General features: G+C 41.9%; 1 protein-coding gene across 2 annotated transcripts in view; it reads left to right on the top strand.

Annotated features, from left to right (window-relative positions):
• The first annotated feature begins 1,881 nt into the window (after nt 1-1,881).
• dkk2 (dickkopf WNT signaling pathway inhibitor 2) overlaps nt 1,882-21,463 on the top strand; it is a 413,162-nt gene continuing 393,580 nt past the window's right edge. The window contains exons 1-4 of one of the 2 annotated variants that reach the window (XR_014602243.1): nt 1,882-2,486; nt 13,978-14,128; nt 15,454-15,585; nt 18,261-20,280. Coding sequence is in view for 1 of the 2 variants with exons in the window: in XM_084078203.1 (XP_083934329.1) it covers nt 2,295-2,486; nt 13,978-14,128; nt 15,454-15,585; nt 18,261-18,511 (726 nt within the window). In the remaining variant the exon portion in view is untranslated. Of the gene's footprint in view, nt 2,487-13,977; nt 14,129-15,453; nt 15,586-18,260; nt 21,176-21,463 lie in introns of those variants that run through there. The other variant, XM_084078203.1, reaches the window with a different exon arrangement.

The raw sequence follows: 21,463 nt of genomic DNA, 5'->3' as shown, positions 1-21,463 counted from the left end.
CCGCCCGGGAATGAACCCTTTCAGGCATGTGGGATATGCACCCTAACCAATCGGATCGCCCCTTATGCTATCAATTGTAATACGTAATGATCTTTGCTTTCGTTTAATTATTTGAAAATAGAGATGCTCATCTTCTTTTTTTTCGAAATATGTTTTTTCCCCGAAATATGGCCTTTTGCACATTTTACAACGGTGCATGGTATAGGCTGTAAAATAACCAACCTGTCATATGTCTGTTTAAAATAAGAGATGCATAAATGATAGCCTTTGTTTAGGAGGATTCAAGCATCGTGTATGTTTTTAGTATGTCTTCACAAAATCACAGGCTATACCTGCATATACCTGCTGTTGAAAGACATTTTATTGTGCCCATAATGTGCTATCTAACCAACAAGAACATAACTTATCCTGATGCGGTGGGCTCTATGCATCAAAACACAATGCAGCCTCTATATTACTTATATCACTAACTGTATCACCATGGGCATTCCTGGTGTCATGAGGGATGTCATTCCCACAGGAAAACAATGGTTATCAGATTGTTTTCTATTTAAGTTATTCTGGAATGGCAGCTTAAATGGAGTCCAAACCTCCCTCAGTTTACACACCACCCTTATAATACAGATAGATGGCAACAACATTTAAATGGCACATTATCATCCAACCAATGATGCACACTATCTTGTCAGGTTGGTTTAAATGCACGTAAGATATTTTAGACTTTGCATTTTGTGTTTGTTTTTGGAACTTTGATTTCCACAAATAAACTACATAAACTAAATATTAATTCATGTGCAATTATTAGGCAATCTAAAACGTTCCTGTAGCCTACTCTTCATAGAATTGGTCCTCACTAATGCTCATCGGTAGGCAAGACTTCAACCTTTTATTGTATTTATATTTCACATTATTGCAAAAGCATATAAACAGAAGACATTGCTCTTGCATTAACCATTTGAACCCCAGCATCCATATTCTGGGGGGGGGGGGGACATTAGCCAAAAATAGCCGATCTACAAGCTCACAACGCATCTCAAGCGACACATTGTGAGCTTGTAGATCACCTATTTTTGGCAAAGAGATTTTGGTGTAGTCAGAAAAAAGCGTCCCAACAAGTAGCACACAGGACCAGGTCCAGTTTACTAAGTCTATAGAGAGTTTAAGAGGTTCATAAAAATATGAAATGAAAAGGTTGAAATCTTGTTTGAAATGACCAAACCTGCCTACCTCACTGGTAGGCAGGTTTCTGAACTGAGACACAGAGTGAGTAGACAGAAATGGTGCCATCTTATATAAACCCACTTAAACCCCAGCATTGGTATTGTGGGGAAAGCTTTCTCTGAAAATAGCAGATCGACAAGCTCACATCAAGCTGTGAGCTTGTCAATGGCTATTTTCAGAAAGCTTTTCAGAAAACAGAAAAGACACTTACCAGTATTGAGCCCTGAGGGACTCCAGTTACCATATGGGGGTTTAAGTGGTTAAGCTTTAGTGGGGACCATTTATATGAAGATTGAAAGGTTGAAAATGGGTGAAGTGGTCCTTTAAGAGTGCTTCTTTCCCCCATTTCATTTCCTTGCGCTCAACCTCATCATAGTAAAAAAAAAAGAAAGAAAGAAAGAAAAAAGGTCAAGCGGCCAGTTAAAATACACAGTGTATAATTTTATAGTTTTTTCCCAACGGAGCTCCTGGTGCCGGTGTCGGGGCGGGGGGCTGGGGAGGGGGGCTCGCCAGCAGCACTGCCGCCGCGCACAGATCGGTTTCAGTCTTTGTCAGTTGTGAATGCATGGGGGCGGAGGAAGCAAAGCCATTAGATTCCTATAAAAAGAAAGTATCCGAGATCATAAAATAGCAGGCAGCAGCACTAAGTATTCACTCACTGCCAGAGACCGATTGGAAACCTCTCGTCAAGTTTCACCCTGACCTTGTCAGCATCAGCATATTTTAACAGATTCAACTCATGCGACTCATCAATTCCCCATATTGAGCTGTCTTTATTTTTTTTTTCATTTTTTCTATTTAAATATTTTACATCAAGTGCAATTGCGTCAATGGCAACTACACGTATGCATAGGTTTAACTGATACAGAGAAAATAACTGGCAACCCTTTATTGGTATTACCGGGCGAATGTAACGTATGGACCCAGCAAGAACGCACGCAACTGAGTGAGCACCTTCGTTTTTGCTGCGCTTAACTTTTGCAATTTTTAAAATTATCTTTTTTTTTCTCAATTTGCGGGAAATCCATTTTTGGTCCTCTCAAGAAAATATATATTTTTAATTTTTCCCGAGGATGTTCGTGCTTACTTGGAGTAGGTGGTGTGCTCTGGCGCTTCTCGTCGCTACGTTGAGGACAGGGACATCCCAAAGATCCAAGGCCAACTCCATCAAGTCCAGTTTACTGGAGGAAGAGGCTCCCACGCCGGCAACGAACCGCTCCGCGACTCACAGTGGGATCACGAAGAAATTCAACATTCTGACGCAGGTAATTGTAATTATTTAAAGTGTAACCTTAATTTTTTTTTAAAATCGAGTTTCCCAAACAGTGTGTCGGGACCCATATGTGGGTCATGGACCAATTTGTATGGGTCGCGAGTACCTAAATACCCCTTTATTTACCTCCTAGATTTTGTTTTCATTTATAATTTTTTCAAAATGCTGTTTAAAAAATCATACATTTTCACAAGTTAAAAACTAATTCCAACTTTTTTTTTCAATAGAATTCCATTAAAAAAGGGTTTCCCTTTTTTTATGGAATTATTTTGAAAAAAAAAGTTTGAATGAGTTAAATCCATTAATTAGCCTAGAGGGGGAAAATACTTTTATTAAGTAGTGAAAATAGCAGATCTACAAGCTCACAACACATTGCATGTTGTGAGCTTGTAGATCTGCTATTTTCGCTAGTTTGGGTCGTGGGGAGACATCAAATTTCTCTTTAGGGTCTCAAGCCAAGAGAGATTCAAACCCTGCCTTAATTGGTGTATCTTCATTGGACGGACCAGTTGCAAATTTTACGCACGGCAGTTACGCATGGTATTTGGGGGTGAATGAAACAATGGATATACTGTATATAATATAAATACCCATTGTTTCATTCATCCCAAATGCCATGCATTCAGTCAGGTCATATTAGGACCTTATACTGATTTGACTAGATTCAATTATTGTCATGACAATTGGCTATATTTCTGTGGCGCGTTATGCGTGGTGTGTGAAATAGCCAGTAGACTGTGAATCTTTGGACAGCAGTAAAGGAGCCCAGAAGTGTCATTAAAAACAATCTCACGTGTGAATCGTTATTCTAAATTGCTGGTCTCGGACCCCTCGTAAACCCTAATTGCCTTTCAGACCTTGACGCCACAAGTTTTGGTACAGCGCACACTTCCATGGTAAATCATTAATGCCGGCAGAAATGTGAGAAAAAGTTAACACTTGGGGTGATTTTCTGTCTGGTTCTTAGTGTCATTAAAGTGCTCCAGACGCTCGCAGGGATTATGAGCGTCTTACTGCGGGGCCACCGAGGGGATTCTCTTACCAACCACTTAATACCCACTCAAATACTTATCAATTCCTGCTGTTTCAACACAGTGTGGAATTAGCTTGGCAGCAAACGTTTAGTGTGAAGAAAAGAGAGTTGTCAGCTTTCGTTTGACCGAGCATTACAATTGTAAGACATCTAATTTTAAAATTATTACTATATGTACTAGCCTAAATATAGGCTTCCAAATACGGTCATATGGACAAGCAGTGGTCAAAAGTCATTGGGTGGCCAATTATCAACAATTAATGTGTTTTATATTTGGGAAAGATAGGGGGAGTAAGGGTTATTATGCGACCATCAACCAAACTCACAAGTTAAGAATCTCATAAGGATTATTATCAGTAGTTCTACAGCCATGGTTGTATTGTATACTGCTTTCATGACACGTTGGCGAGTCGGACAGGGTTTAGCTTCTGTCCCGGTTGATACTGTTGGCATCGCTGTGAGCAGTAGATGGCACTGCCACATCAACTCTATTCTCCACTCACTGCAACATGCAGGGTGCTCCTCACCTCAGGTTATACAAACAGCTGATTTTTCTGGGCTCATTTTAACTTTGTTAACAGACCTTCAGTATATTCTAAAATATATATGGCAATAAAGATGGTGGGGCTTTAATGTAATGCTCCCATGCATGGGAGCAATATGCATTAAAATTAAGGTTTAGATTCAGTGTGGGCTCTGACCTCAGAGCTGGGTCAGAGTTGTTGTTGTTTATAGATTTTGTTGTTGCATATAAAAAAAGGTGTTGTCCAGTGGGAGATGTCACTGTGTTGAGAATTCTAAGCTGGCTCCCTTGTTGATGGATTTCTGCGGTGTGGAGTGATGAGACCAGTGTGCTCTGAGGTCCTGGTCAGGGAGAGAGTGGGGATTAGGCAAACATGTCTTTTTTCTCCTCCATGGAGTGTTTTGGACGAGGTCCAACCCCCAAAGAGACCCGTGCCAGACCTCAGTTTAAACGAGTGCTTACAAACCTTGCCATTGCAGTAATCTGGAGTGGTTTGGGCGAGTGGACTTGAGGGGGAGACAGAGAGTGTGTGGTGTATGCCTGTGTATCTGTGTGTGTGGAGAGACCACCGCACTGTTATATGAGTGAAAAATGTCATGGCACATTTAGCAGCATGTCCAAATGGGGATGGCTAATAGAGTGTGTGTGTGTGTGTGTGTGTGTGTGTGTGTGTGTGTGTGTGTGTGTGTGTGTGTGTGTGTGTGTGTGTGTGTGTGTGTGTGTGTGTGTGTGTGTGTGTGTGTGTGTGTGTGTGTGTGTGTGTGTGTGTGTGTGTGTGTGTGAGTGAGTGAGAATAGCTCGTATTTATACTTAGTCATATGACAGTGTCATGCACAGAAAATAGCAGATCTACAAGCTTGCAACACGTTGCAGATGCAATGCGTTGCGAGCTTGTAGATTGCTATTTTCTGCGACTCCGTCGTACGAGGGAGCATAAATTAGGCATTAGTGTGCTGAGTGTGCTTCTCTTAACAGCCAGGAGGTTTTCCAAGGTTGTAAAGTAACAACCACATGCAGCTCAGCCTTGGCCAGAGACGTAGACTATACTTTCTGACAGTGGGCCTGGCAACTGAGCCGCACTGACCTTCTGTCTCTCATCTAAAAGTGGTTGTTTATGGGTGGAATGAATCAAAGATAACAGCCCCAGCCTTCTTCATGAGGCTTTAATTGGTGAAGCGTGGCATCGATTTGTAACAGCTTGGGAGTTAGGTTACAGAGCGCTGGATGCTGAGACGTCAGTCACATAGTGGCGGGGCGGGGGACAACCTCTGTGACAGCCGTGATGAAGACAGGCATGCATAAAGCAGACAGTCAGGTTAGAGAGGTTGTGTTTTGAGGTGCCATGGTGGCTCCACTGGTTAACGCACTAATGAGATAGCTGTAATGTCCCTGGCTTCAAATCTGATCTGGGACAAAGTGTAAATCCCTCCTCACTGTTCTGTCTCTCTATACAGCCCTGTCCAAATAAAGCACACATGCCTCAAATAATCTTTTACGGTTGTGTTCCATACCCACGGATAGTGTTGTGGTTGGATCACCCCTCCTTGAAATCACATATGCCCCAGTCGGCCTGTGGTTGAATTCTCCATCGTCGTCTCCTCTCCCTCTTTATTTTTCTACTGTTTCAATAAAAATGAGGGGAAAAATATAAAAATAAAATAAAACAATACTTGGGTTGCATCGAGAAAGCTGGGAACACGTTGGTTCCCAAAGCAGATACAGGATTTTTGGGACCGATGCTTATACCAATATCAGAGAGAGAAAAAAACTATGATATTACGTTTGGTGTATTTTATTTTTATTTTATTTTCACATAATTTTTATTGAAGAAGTCCGTTTTACAGGAGGATAAACAATGACAGAACTCTTCTAATTTTCTGTGAAAAAAAACAAACGCACAAGACAAACACAAACCCCCCCTCCCAACCCTCACAAGAAAGTAAATTACATGGTATTAAAAAGTACAGAAAAGAGGGCAAAAAGAGGAAAAGGCGAGAGAAAAAAAAAGAAAAGACAAAAACAAGTATTTTATTTTTTACAGACATTTCACTGGGGTATTCGGTATTTGTGTACAAAATGTAAATGTAGTGTAAAAATGTAAAAGCTTAGCTGCTGGTGATATTAGTCATTTTGTAAGACATTGTCTTGCCTACAACGATGTGTGTCTTACATGCAGTTAGCCTACTTAAACCTGTCTTGCTGGGTTTAAATACTAATGGCCCATATAAAGATGTAGATAGGAAATAAGGGCCATTCTTCCATAGATTCAGCATACAGTAGCTTGCTGGAGGACGCAATGACACTTCATGGCGGATATGACATGGTCAGTGGGCTGAACTAAGATGATGTGCTGTTCCTGGAAGGCAGTTGAATAAAATCATCTGGCTAATATACTGCTTTTATTCTTGGATGAAGTAATCTCAAGATAGTTATATGTGGCAATATTTATATGATTCTATGAGTATCTGTATTTTTTATGGTACTGAAAATCATACATCATACTTTTGGGATTTATAAATACCCATGGTATACCGTAATACCATAATAATTATAAATAACAATAAAACGCACGCACGCACACACACACACACACACACACACACACACACACACACACACACACACACACACACACACACACACACACACACACACACACACACACACAGGCACACAGACACACAGACACAAACACACACACACACACACACACACACACAACACAAAAATGTTTTCCTATTGCCGCATATCAGACTGCAAAATATCTAGCCAATTACTGTAGGGCATTATTGGCCAATTCAAAAGCACCTCACAGTTTACCCCGCCCACTTAAGCCTTCTTCCATGTCTGCCCATTCTGCTTTCTCTAATAATAGATATTGTCTGGAAGCTGAGGTGTCAAATCACTTCTACATCACTCCATATATCTCCTGTCTGGTCTCTTAGCACTTCTCTCTTACATGATAAAGCATAGCAGGAATGTTGCCAATTGCCATGAAAGCATTTCCGATGTTGTAATCCCTACGTGTGGTTACTTAGCTATTGTTGATCAGTGGGTTGACACTTGTTATACTGTTGCACTGATTTAAACACTCTGGAGTCAACCTACTGCCTAAAGTGAATGTAATCTTAATGCAATAGCTCATCATGATGATATAAGAGATAGTCAAAGAGAAACATAGCCTGGAGTAACATCAATTCTCATTTTTCTGGACTAATTCACAGTGAGTCCCCTCATAAAAGACTAAACCTTTTACTATTATTTGCCTGTATGAAGGGATTTAAGGCCTGGAAGCATGTTTGGAAAATGGTCACGCATAGCGTCAATTATCACTCCTGGCATAGCTGTGGCTGTGGGTATCGCTCATGTAGATTTATGGTGAAGTTGCCACGATGTTCAGTTTGTTACAATTTGTGAGGAATTGTTGGCAGATTTTCACACCTCCAGGGTATGCTCTGTGGTTATGAACATGAGTGATTGCTGCTTACTCTTTATAGTTTGAATATGAGTGAGTGTCTCCATAAGTCACCCTCCTATCTATTATGTCATTTTCTCCACATTTTCCACCTTATAACCCCTGTCTCCTTCTCACCATCGTTCCCCAGACCAGTTCAGGGGCATGTTACATTTTTTATACTGCATCAGGAGACAGGGGACCTCAAACATTTCCAACATTAAAGAATATGGGAGAATACAACATGAGCTTCTAATAAATTGCCCTTCGCCTGGCTTCCTTTCAATTGTAGCAAATTAGAGAGGTAGAGAGCGCGGCCACCCCTTGGAGCCAGGCCATCGCCACAGGAAAACCAGGGTGTAATTTGGTGTTACAACTGTCAGATTACAGAAAGTTGGTCTATGTCCAGCATGTCAAAAGCTGCTCTTATAGGAAGCATATGACAACCTATTGGGTTTTTCTTTCCTCCAGCTGTTGACAAAGGTTTATGGTCGCGTTGCTCTCGTTGACGTTGTGTTACATTATTGGCACTCAAAACCGGGGCGGTCAGAGTGTTCTGGCTTTCTCATAGTGACTCAGTGGCTTCAGTATGCCAAACGTTTTCTTGTCCTATTGCTGATTTGCAGTATGCGAACCAGAGTCAAACCAAAGGCAACCTAAATGCGGAGCCTCTCTGAGACCTGGACAGCCGGTGCTCGTGGGTGGGCACTGGTCGCTAGTTCGTTGGGAAGGGAAATCGGCAGAGACAGATAGTATGGGCTTGGCTGCCCTCATCCACCACTATAACCTCTCTGAACCCACAAGGGGGAAATGGCAGTGCGGTCAGCATTCATACCCTGCCATGCCCAGAGAGTGTCTGCTAAACATCAGCGGACGGTGAGCAATCTTTAACCAGTGCACTTTATTTAATTTAGCATAGGGGTTTAACAAGCAGCTGTGAGAAAATGGCTAAAGGCTTTGCCTATAAAAACAGTGCCATGCCCTCTCTCTCCCTCTCTCCCTCCCTCTCTCTATCCTCTCTCTCCCCCAGCTCTACGTACAGACCTCCTCTTCCACCTCCTATTCCCCTCCCTCTTTGAGCTTAAGTGACTGTTTAGTGATCCTAATGAGCTGAGATGGAGAGAGACGGGAGGGCGAGGTGTGACTGCTTGTTAGCGCTAGAGCTAGATGTGGTTACAGGCTCCAGCCTGGGGGTCTCCTTGTCTCTCTGGCCCTCTAGTCAGTGGGTCCTCGGGGCACCACGAGGGGCCCCCACATGGGAGCCATAAGGAGACCCGGCAGGCTGGCAGCTCGGCCTCCTTGAGGAGGTTCCCAGCTTCACCTCCTGTACTGTAATTGGACCTGTTAATGAGCGAGGAGACCCAGACGGCCCTCACTTCTCGCACCTCCTAGAGCGCTACGATACGCCTAAAGAAGTATTGCGAGCGCATGTGTGTGCGCGCACGCGCGTGAGTGTATTTGTGTGTGTGCGCGCACGCGTGTGTTTGTGTGTGTGCGCGCACGCGCGCGCGTGTGTGTGTGTGTGTGTGTGTGTGTGTGTGTGTGTGTGTGTGTGTGTGTGTGTGTGTGTGTGTGTGTGTGTGTGTTCTCACTAATGGGCTACTCTTTTGATCACCAGTAGACAACAAGAGCTTTTCTTCTTTCTTTCATATAGTCTTCCTTAGAAAGGCTTAACATTTGGGGTCTATTTCCTTTAGCAGGGCAGAAGGCAAGACCTCTTTGTGGCTTGTCAATGAGTACAGCTTAGTATGAGGACTTAACTTAAGAGAGTTGAAGATGTTGGCCTCTAGCACTCAAAGGGACATACCCATAAACACATGTGTTTTGACTGATGAAAGAAGCCGAGATGGTGTTCTTAGAAATGTACGTGTTGTGCAACGGCAAATCCTATGTTATTTGACACTGGCAGACAAGACTGCTCCGTGCTTTCAGGGCATATGAGGTTTGTTTGTTCAGTGACATAGTTTATTTGTCTCTGTAGGCCACTGCCACTCATCAACTCCATTCACAGTTTCAGGTTTACGCACTTGATCTCCGAAGGTCAAGTTCAATCGCCCCATAATCTCCGAAAACTGTATATTTGGATATATTATATGTGTGTGTCTGTGCGTGTATAATAGGTGTGTGCATCTATGCGTGCACGTGTGCGTGCGTATGTGTGTGTCTACAGATACTATATAATCCGACTTGTGTGCTTTAAAACCTTCGATATTTACTGCATCTTAGATTTGCCTCAGCTCAGTTTTTTCCAGAATTATTATGTTATTATTATTATGTACAGAAAGTGTGACACATTTCCAATATGTCACAGGCTACATTTTTCTAACATTTTAGTTCACATACTATACAGTATGCAGCACCCTCATGCTGTCAAACACACACACAGAAGTTCTATCACATTCTATCGGTGCTTTTGAGTGGCTTTACTGAGGTAAATAAGGGAAAATACAGACGAAGGAGAGTGAGGTTCAAAGCCTTCTGTGTATCCTGTGGTAAAGCCCTTGTAGATAGTTGGTCCCGCACATTTGAGGTTCCCCTAACCAGCACGAGAGCAGCACGAGACAGGGGCCAGGCTGGTTGGGGCTTCCCTCATGTGTCTCCGTCTGCCTCTGCCTTTATCTTGTAGCCGGCATCAAACAGAGTACATACGGTAGTGCAGAGCACACCGCTTCCCAAACCACTTCCTCAGCAGGGTTGAAGAACATGCTTTTATGTGAGAAGACGGTGTGCGGGTGTGTGTGTGTAGGGTGTGTGCGTGTTGGGGGCAACAGAGGGGGAAAAGGTGGTTGCTAAAGTAGGCGGAAGATGAAATCACATGAATTTGAGTGAAAAAAAAAACTTCCCTCAGAAGTCGCGAAAGAAGCGTTTTAAAACATGGTGAGATAAGTCCAGATTATCAGTTGTGATATGGAGGTCGACCTTGTATCATTGCGTTTCAAAGGGCTGACTCCTCTGCGGTCTGAGCCGTGATGGAAGAGGTGAGCCCCCCCCTCTCTCCCCCATATGTCATACGTACTAGTCTAATCAATCCAAGACTGCTGGCCAGAAAACTCCAGATAGGAATCGGGGCTGAAGGTATGAAATACTACTGCATGCAGCCATCCAACCATTTATCTTCATATTTAGATAACAGCCCATTTTTCACATCAGGAGAAAGACTGCACTTTCCTGAACTCTGGCTTTCGGACCATTGTGTGCTTAAAACTGGCATCTGTATACTTGTACGGCTGGGTAACAGCTCATAGAATTGCCCAAATATAAAGAAATTGATATGGCATGTATTGTAGAATTGCCAGACGTCACATTTGGTATGCATGGTGAGGTGATTTCATAACTGACTGAATCAATTTTGACTGTTGAGATAATATGTTTCTTCAGTACAAAAGTAACCAGGAAATTTGTAGAATTTGAGAAATTAGAGCTTGATTTCACTGATCAATCGACAGCATTATGAGGATTGAATATCCAGTTATAATAGTTCCTTCTCTTGTTTCTCGTATTTGGCCGGACAGAGCATCGGCCCCTCCATGTGTTTCCAATGTGACCGAGTCCGTATGGCCGACTCCATCCAGCACGTGTAATCTGGTTCACTTTCTTAAGCACAGGCATATTGAATAACAGCCTCTAATGTCCGCAAATAATACAGATTATTTCTTGAGATCTGATTTAAACATGTGGTGTGCATTCAAGTCTTGGAATGCAATGTTTTTGCAGTGATGCAGCACTCCATGCTGTATCTTATTTGGATGCCCCAAATAGAGTTTTGTCTTTCTTGTGACTGTAATGATTTTAGTCTGATTCTGACATACAGTATGCCGATCTCTTACATGTCTAATACTAATGGTCATGTCTGTTATGCTATGTCCGTCAGGGTCATGCCATTCTAATCATAGCTGTAAATACCTTACCAGCTAAATGCATCTGTTGTGGTTTTGGTGGTTTTGTTGGTGGGCCCGTCAAACATGGTGATTTCACATCAATCTCCTGCACACTGGACATAATTAACATGAGCAGACTGAGCTCAGCTGTGGTCCGGGTCTGCTTATTTTTGCTTGGTATTCTACTCAAGCACATGTCTATAATCTATTTCAGGCTTGCAACCAGAAGAGTGCTGGGTTTGAATCTCAGAAGGGTTGGGACTATCTGGGTAAGGAGAGGATAAAATTAAAGAAAACCCTCTCCCCCTCAACAAATTCTGCCTACATCTTTATTGACAAAGAAAACATATATGTGCAAGTACATACATAGGCCCCACTATTATCATCATCGTGCCCTTGAGCATGGCACATATGCTTCCCAAAGATTCCAATGTCTAGAGCTACTCAGTCGGCACACAGTAAGAGAGCGGATGCAGTGGGCATCTCCCAGGCGTTAATGTGGGTAATTGTGAAACAGGGCCCTCTTTCGGTTTCCCCTGGATAAAGTAAAAATGAAAAAAAGGAACAAATCTGATGGGAGGAAGTGTGAGTTGTCAGAGGATGATGACAGAAAATGTGCAGCCATGAAAGAAAAAGAGCTGTCGGAGTCCTTTTTGTGTCTTGTCCAATGGATCTGTTCACTAATACTTCCTTGCAGCTGTTTCCGTCATGGTGTCTCTCTCCTTCAATGAGTTTCAGTGTAAATTCATGACATTACTTCACTTGACCGAGGGACTAATTCAATTCGCGATATTGTTGCGTTTCAATCCGTTTGCTCGCTCTCCAAACCCAGAGGCAGTGAGACGCCCATGTGCAAGGCATTACGTTGTGACAGCCGTTCCATTCATATCTCCTATTGTTGCATGCGCCTGTTATGGAAAATGTGAGCTGGGCTTTGATTAGGTTTTGTTTCCAGCTGCTGTGGACTGTGGTGACTACATTCATAGAAGGCAAAGTGGTGGTTTCTCAACCTCTGTCATCTCACTCAACTTATTGAATCAATTTAACAGCAGGCATCGCTGCTGAGGAATACCCCACAATCCCACATGGCTTCCAAGCTTGGCTGGATAATAGAAATTCGTCTCAGGTGCCCCTGAGCAAGGCATTTGACCTCCCCATTTGCTCTGGGGAGCAGAAGAGTAGATCATTGTGTTTTAACTGGGAATCACCCTGATGTGAAGCAGGTTGTCGCTGCACAGTAAAATCACGGTAAAAAGTATTAATTTAACCTTGAGAGTGTAAAAAATGGTCCATATTTAAAGTTACATTTTAAGTTAAATTAATATACTAGCATACTAGGATACCCGTGTAAAAGAGCACCCATGGCCACTGCATACTCACACATTGCTAGATAAAGGTTCCAGAAAGGAGGCATTATAGGCCTGCGCTCACCATGCATCTGTGATGGGAGGTGTCTATTCCATAACCCAGTTACGTGGTCTCACCAACATCTATAGGTTTCTGCGTAGCTGCTCACCCTCAAGCACAGAAGGGGTGCTTACTGTACATAATGTTCTCAGTATTGTAAATGTTTTCCATGAGGGAGCCAAATATTTATTGCATTTGTTTGTATGAATGTGTTTAACCTTCCATGTATCCAAGGAAAAAGTGAAACAAATCTAGCTGACTACTCCAGGGGTGTAATTAACCGAGCACCTCTGTACAGACTCACTTAAACTTGATCGAGAGAATCAAAGTTGATTTTGTCTTGGTGGAGATATCCCAATGGGTCCATTGTTTGGAATCTTGAAATAGTTTTCCTGGCTTTTGGGACTCGTAACAGTTAGAGACATGTTTGTCCCTCTACCGTCTGTTTTCCATGCCTGGAAAACACAATGTCTGTCTTCAGGAGGGAACAGAGAGCACACTGTTAAACTGGCTACTGTCTCCGGCAATTTCAACTCAAGCTTGTTGTCATCGCATAAATATACTACTGGCGTAATATGTGATAGTTAGAAGTAGGGTTCTAAAAGTGGAATTTATATGACTGTATGTGGAACAAAAAAAAATGTTTTCCATAATGTCTGGTGGCCCATTAAGCCTGTGTTTTATAGCACACTTATGAAACTGATAGTTATGGATGACAGATTTGCTGCTTAGTTAACCTGGACTAAAGCACAGTGTCATATTTTCCAGTTGAGCAAAGAAAAATAAATAAATAAGTAAATTAGATTATTACATGTTGGTGCCATATTAGTGTTTACATATTTTTTTCTCCATACAGTCTTACACAGCTTGATAGGTTTGCCAACAGTCCCAAACTAGATGTAGGCGAGAAAGAAATGTCTTGATGAGGTGACAGTCTCACAATATTCACCACCAGGATGAGGATTAGTCATATTTATAATAATATTAATACAATTCAGAAAATAATGTATTGGTTATGTTTTGGAACACTGGCGGATTTTTACTGTACAATGAAACGTTTTAGTAGGATGAAAATAAATGTTCCCCTTTCTTCGCCTTCTTCTTTATTGTTATTATAAAAAATAAATAAAAAAATATTATTATCATCATCATCACTGTGTTTACTCATGGACTGTGTTGCCTCCACAGGTGTATCCATGTAGCAACGACAAGGAGTGCAGTGTGGGTAGCTACTGCCACAGTCCCCAGCAGGCTCCATCCAGATGCCTCACGTGCCGCAGGAGGAAGAAGCGGTGCCATAGAGATGCCATGTGCTGCCCAGGCAATCGCTGTAGCAACTGTACGTAGTAGGGTGAAAAAAGCAATAGAATGCAGTTCTGTAGTTTTATTTAGATAGCATAGAGGAACAGAGACAGGGTAAATTTGATCTAGCTTTGATGTAGCTCTTCTAGGCAAGTAAGTAAGTAGCCTAGGGAACCAATGGTTCCCAAGCCATGTGTCCCATTGGTCAGGAGCCTATCTCCTGTTTCTATAGTGTGAGGCAGCTTGATGCACAAGTTCACCCCCTGGACATGTTCCTATATGTCACAGAGACTTACCCCAAATCCCCCTTGATGCTAAGTGCCAAGTAGGGAGGCATCAAGCCCCCAGAACCCAGTGCTTGCATTGAAGCGAAATGGACATGCTGGCCATTCGTAGGTACTGCAGCTTAAACGGAATGGGGCCACTGTGCGAAAACTGTTTCGACCAATGGGCTTGGCTCACGAGCTTGCGCACACGCTTGCGCACAGGGACGCGCACCTCTGTGACGTAAAACGCGTCACTTCTGTGACGCAGAACGGATCACAGTGGCCCCAAATAGGCTACGCCCATCACACTTTACAACCCGGAAGAAGGGGTGAATTCGCTTCACGCGCTGGGTGAGCAACTCAATGCAAGTGGACGGGAGGCGATATCCGGTGCCCTCTCTATTATTTTTAACTCTATGGGAGGCATTAGTACCATTTTTATAGTGTTTGGTATGACACGGCCGGCCATTGAACCCTGACCTCCCTTGGATATGTTAAATATAGGACCATCAGCAGACACACCTGCCTTATTTTGTATGGTTCTCAATTACACATCATTATGATCACGGCTAGGGCTCAAATCAACACTTGTATTGATTTGAGATATTGAGTCTCAATATGCATGTCTGTTATATTTAGACATGCAAGAGACAGTGTCTTGATTCTGGACCACTGGGAAAAAACAAATCCTCATTTTATTTCTCTATTGTGGATGATGTGATTTGAGATGTGACCGTGTCTGTCCCCCCGTCGGGAATATTTGTTATAAAACCTTTTTTGCGTATAAATTGTTAAGTTGTAACCAAAGGGATACTTACAGTTTCCATTTGGTTACATTTGGAGTGGATAAATGAACACTGCAGATTTTACTGTGTAGCACTGTCTATCCCAGAGATGTGGGGGGAAAGGCATTGAACTCATGCTGGACATTTCAGACAGACTTTAAAAACGTCAGCCTACAGGTTCAAGTTCAAGGCTTATATCATCCCAAAAGATACATTTGGTTTGCACAAGACATAAGTAAATCACACCAGGGTCATGTAGTCAATAGTCATAAACAAATTGAAGACACTTGTCTTTCTTTGTTTCTTTGTAGATATTTGCGTCCCTGTTTCTGAGAGTGTGATATCTCCTCACATTTCTGCTTTGGACGAACACAACAAACTCGCCACCAAGGACCATGGCTGGAAAAAGAATGGGAAAGCACACACTAAGCACTCACTCAAAGGTAAGGTCCTATTACTTGGTACGTGGTACTTTACAGTGGTGTTATTGCAGGGTATTAACCTGTGCCATGACCCATATGGAAAGGCTTTCAATGTACAGTAGTACTCCTGAATGCCAGATGAGAATAACCCTAAAGCATGATGTAGACACAATAACATAAAAATACAATGTGAGACGTACTTTACTATAGTATTAATTAATGGACATTTTCATTAAACTTCGCCTATTTTTAACTTAGATCTCATCGTTCTGATGTGTGGATGAGGATCTGATGATGCAAAACAACACGTTTGACATCACTGGCGTATTTCCCCCACACTATAAGATAGTATTATTGTGTGCAATACCCTTTCATAGGTTGATGCACAAGGTAATGCACTGGAATAAGGCCATTGTAAAGTAAACTATTTCAAAGACGTCTTCCTTTTCCCATTATCTTTGCTGGCAACATGACTGTCCTCAACTGACCGACAAAGACCACCTGTGTTGTTTTTTGCTCAATTCCTCTTTGTTATTCCTCACTGAACCTAGTCCAAATAGCTGAATACCTGCATTTTGTTAGTCAGTCTATTGTCTGCAAACCCCACCAACTTAGTTTCTGTGTGTGTGTGTGTGTGCGTGTGTGTGTGTGTGTGTGTGTGTGTGTGTGTGTGTGTGTGTGTGTGTGTGTGTGTGTGTGTGTGTGTGTGTGTGTGTGTGTGTGTGTGTGTGTGTGTGTGTGTGTGTGTGTGTGTGTGTGTGTGTGTGTGTGTGTGTGTGTGTGTGTGTGTGTGTGTGTGTGTCTGGGGGTGGGGGGGAGTCCACAAACTACTTTGATAATTACCCCTCTGCTCGTATATCAGTGATAGGTCTGTGAGCCCAAGCCACAGCACGGGGGACTCTAGACAGAAACCACAATGCTCCTGCTGTGTCTGCACCAACATAAAACATGCATTCAAAAAGTCATTGACAGGCACACGTCGTACGTGAGTGAGAACCACAGAATGTAGGCTTGGCCTGGTGCGTAATGCTAATAACTCACCAGCTCCCCACCCCCCTCCCCATTCCCACCCTTGTTTGGCACTCATTTCAAGTGAATGAAGCCCCATCGATACAGTAATAACTGTAATGAGACATTTTAAATGACCCTACTATAAACACACTACGCTCAAGACGACGTAAGCCACACTGCTGAACTTGGTACATTAAGAAAAAAAAATGGCTGTATTGATGTCAATTTATAAGGTCATTTAAAAGGCCTTTTCATTTTATTTGCGCTTGACTCGCCTCAGAATGTTATTTGATTGTTATGACCTTATGCTGGAACACTTTATCTCTAAGAATATGTGCTGTAGGAAACCTCAACGCACACAGAAAATACAGCAATAATTATGGCTTAAGGGTCTTAGTTCCACCGTGCCTATGGTCTGAACTTCATAATCAGTAAAGTGTGGTTGAGTCAGGACTGGGTACCACTGCTGGCTTGCATGTTGAAGTGGCCTCTGGCGAGAGGTAAACACATTCAGAACGGTTACACAGAAAATTCGCATGACTAAATAACATGTCTAATAAATATTTGTTGTACTAATTATGCATTTGAAACAGTAATGTGAACCTCCTGCCAAGAATATCAAGTTGCAACCTAAGAGGATAATTTGGTTAATAAATCAGGAAATGGCTTGCTTGAATTTTATAGAGGCCTAAATACATTTCCAGTTCACTAACAGGGCCACATAATGCAATTTGAAGTAAGAGTTGCATAAACTGGCTTTGTATGGAAGCCATACAAATGTAATCAACGATGATTGTACATTTCCTCCCTCATACATGGCCTTAGTTCTTTGTTGTTTTATTGGCAACACACTACTATAAACTACAAGATCACTTTTACATGCTGTGCAATATATAGTTTACAGAGAACATTGTCCTTATAATTCTCATGAATGCAGCTAATCTTTCTCTGAGACATTTATTTTGATTATGTTTTACTGCTCCAAGCTACAGTATATATACTGTATATGTGTAGATCTACACTGCTCTATTAAAGAAAAACAGCAGTAACTCATTTATATGTGGTTTAAACTCCACAGGTCGTGACTTGTGACAAAGGTTTATATTTCATTCCACCAAAATTGGACCCATAAATGTTGTTAATTAACATATTATACACTTTTGTACCAATAACACTTTTGGCAGGACAGAAGCTACTGTAACCTTTGAAATATTCTCCCTCAAATCCCTGCTCACACAGTTCCTGCTCTATGAAAGTCGTGCATATTCTTTTTATTTTGGTTTTCACATAGCAATCATGAATTCATGTCCATACAGTATGGACATGAAGTGTGCATAAATAAGAGAAAACTATCATAATAATAATAATAATAATGATGGTAGTAGTCAGCAGTTCAGTCAGGCTGACAGCTGATTCCTCAAGATCATACTTAGTTTGGATACATACACACAATGGTACATTCACATTGTGTCGTGAGAGATATGTTGTGAGCTTGCTATTCCAAAATAGGGACTATAGTAGAGCAAGACATTGATAGTTATTTGTGTTCATTTTTTGGTATTTGTTGCGTATAAGTTAAATGCTCTCAAATATAAACTTTATATTTGCACTTTTTGACAAAGTATCTAAACTACAGTATTAAGTGCTAATTCATGCATCTGTCTCCCCCTCCCCTCACTTTGCAGGTCATGAGGGCGACCCCTGCCTGCGCTCATCTGACTGCTCTGAGGGCTTCTGCTGCGCCCGGCACTTCTGGACCAAGATCTGCAAGCCAGTGCTGGTGCAGGGTGAAGTGTGTACCAAACAGAGGAAGAAGGGCTCCCACGGCTTGGAGATCTTCCAGCGCTGTGACTGCGCCAAGGGCCTCTCCTGCAAGGTGTGGAAAGATGCCACCTCGTCCTCCAGATCCAGGCTCCACATGTGCCAAAAGATCTAAAAAAATAATAAAAAAAAAAGAACATGAAAAGGAGGAGGTTAGGAAAATGCACAGCTGCTGCTGTCAGCAGATAGGAGCCCCCTCCTCTCCCCCTCCTCTTTCTCCATCTTGACGAGGCGAGGAAAGAATACAAACTTTGTTTTTGCAAGAATATGGAGCTGTGTGAAAAAGTGAAAAAAGAAATGCAAAAGACAGAGAGTGACAACAAACAGACTATGGACTATGCTGGTCCATCACTGCTTGTTACTCCAGGAGAGATGAAAAACATGACCTGGGAATGCTTTAACACGTGTGTTGTGAGTGGTTCCAGCCTCACCCACCTCACCCACCTCACCCCCCCCCCCCCCCCCCAACACACACACACACACACACACACACACACACACACACACACACACACACACACACACACACACACACACACACACACACACACACACACACACACACACACACACACACCTACAGTACAGTGCCCACAATCCCACCTCCCGCCCCCACCATTCTCCATCGACAGTGATCACTCTCCAATCTCATATACGAATCTCCTCATAACTTCAGGGAACCGCAAGGTTAGTTATAAATTAGTTAGTTCCAGTAGTTTGCTCCATGTAAGGCATGGTGGACATTTTGCCAATGGAGGTTATACTGTTAGAAAACAATCATTGGACATCCTATGAGTGTCATCAATAAGACTAAAGAAAAGCCATACTGTACTCTTCCTGTACATTCTACAGCCATTTACTTCTTTGTCTGCACCAAAAAAAAAAAAGGTTCAGCTAAATTATGGCAGATGTATTCAGTTCTTAGTTGTGTCACAAATTATACCTTTGTTATTTTCTGGTTTATGCACATATTTCAAATTGGATTTTCTGTAAGTCAAATTACTCTCAAACTTCTGAAACTATCATGAATATTTAGCACAAGACTGAATGACATACAGTAACTGCACATCCATAAGGTCTTGGCCTACAGTACATTGGCTGTATCTAATCAAAATCTAATTGCATATATTATACATAAACTACAAATATTGACTTGTGTAGTAACATATGACTTATACAGTATGACTTTGATGTGGTACAATCAAAATTGTTGTACCAGAGAAGGAAGACATCGACACAGAATGATGAGTTTGACTCTGCCCTTCACCACAAGGTCTTTTGATCAATTTCAGGTCTGTTGTGGTACAGTTGAAGCCATTGTATAGAAATCCTGCTTCATGTATTTATCTTGGAAGCACTGCAAAGATTTATTTAATTTATTTTTTGTAATTTTATGTACTTTCCCTTCATTTCCATATTGTAACACAAAACTCAACCAACTCGTTTCCACATCATTCTTTTTATCTTCAGTGTTGACAATGGAACAAAACTTGATTTTTGTGCATGCAGTAAGTGTTTCTTTCACAATGGCTCCATCTGTGCATTTTTGTGTGTGAAACGGTTCACTCTCTGCCAGAGTGATACCAGACTTATCTGAACACCTACATTTCAAATCACCTCCACATTGGACCGGAAGTGCTATGAACAAGATCCATGGGTAGAAGTGAACTTGCAGCTCTTTTCATCTATACAGCCAGAACCAGTGAACTTTTAAGAATATTGATCGAAACTACACATATCCAATATAACTACTCATTGCTTTTTTTGCACCTGTAATATTGGTGCAGATCCCAGTAAATGTTTTTTTTCCCCTTCAATGAAATACTGTGCAGTTTTGAGTTGTACTGGATGTGAAGAGGTATCAGCTTATTATTTTAATTACATGTTTAACCACTTAAACCCTATACTTGTTGACCGGATTTCCAAGGGTTATAATGTATCTCCTTGTAGGTAATGTAGCGCAGAGGCCCCCTCCTGTTCTCACTCTAAATATATTTGGTGAAAATAACCAATCTACAAGCTCCCAACACATCATGATGCGATGTGTTTTGAGTTTGTGGAACAGCTATTTTCCGCTGAATGTTAGCCCCAGATTAGGGATGCTCGGTTCAAGTGGTTAAAAAAACAATAACTTAATTACGTACATAATGCAATATTACACATGCCTCTTATGTTTTGTTTCTTAGAGTTTTAAGTACACATGTTTTGTAATCATCAAAAAATATATATCAATAAGCTCTTATATTGTAAATAGATTGGAAACAGTCAAAATGTATTTAAGAATCATTGTATATCATGTACATATAATAAACATATGAATACTTTAAGTGTAACAGCAAAATTACCAGGTGAGGAAAGGAAAAGGATGAGATTGGGTGAGTGCAGGTGGGTCAATTCATAATAAAGTAGATTGATGTGTATAGGCCAGTGGTTTTCAAAGTCCTTTCTGGGGGGGGGGGGGGGGGGGGGGGGGTCCAAATTCGGAGAGTTATGGGGGTCCTTGAAATTAAAAAGTTTGAGAACCAATGGTATAGGCTAAGGTGGTAAGATAGATGAAGTAGCTGTGGTTGAATTCTACATCTGGATTCATCAGAGTTTATTATAAAATAAAGGCAAACACATCAACCTCTCAAATATAGTTTGTGTAAATGGAGTGTAAATGATGAATTATATCCCACTGAATAATGTTGTTTGTGTGAATACTTTCCACTGATATTGTTTTTTCCCCTGTGTATTTACAGTGATGAATGAATTAAAGAATGTATTTTGTATCATTGGTTACATGGGTCTTGCTGTTGCTTGTAACCCGGAGCGGGGGGGCCTCAGGTGAGGGGGGGCCCGCCGTTACAGAGACGTCACAAATGTATTTATTTATATTTGTGTAGTGAGTGGCGACGACGAGGTCACTGGACGGGTTTAACTGCGCGCCGCGCTGGCTGGTGGAGGGGGGGGGGGGGGGGGGGGGTCACAGCTGAGCTAGCTACCCATAATCACTGTGTATGCGCGCTGCGTGCGTCGCGACTTGTCAGAGAGAGAGAGAGAGAGAGAGGTTGCCAGGTAAAGTCCA

This window comes from Gymnoscopelus microlampas (genome assembly GCF_963454915.1).
Source record: "Gymnoscopelus microlampas genome assembly, chromosome: 2".
Lineage (NCBI taxonomy): Eukaryota > Metazoa > Chordata > Actinopteri > Myctophiformes > Myctophidae > Gymnoscopelus > Gymnoscopelus microlampas.
The sequence above is the reverse complement of the archived record's forward strand: the minus strand, read 5'-3'. Positions and strand labels throughout refer to the sequence as shown.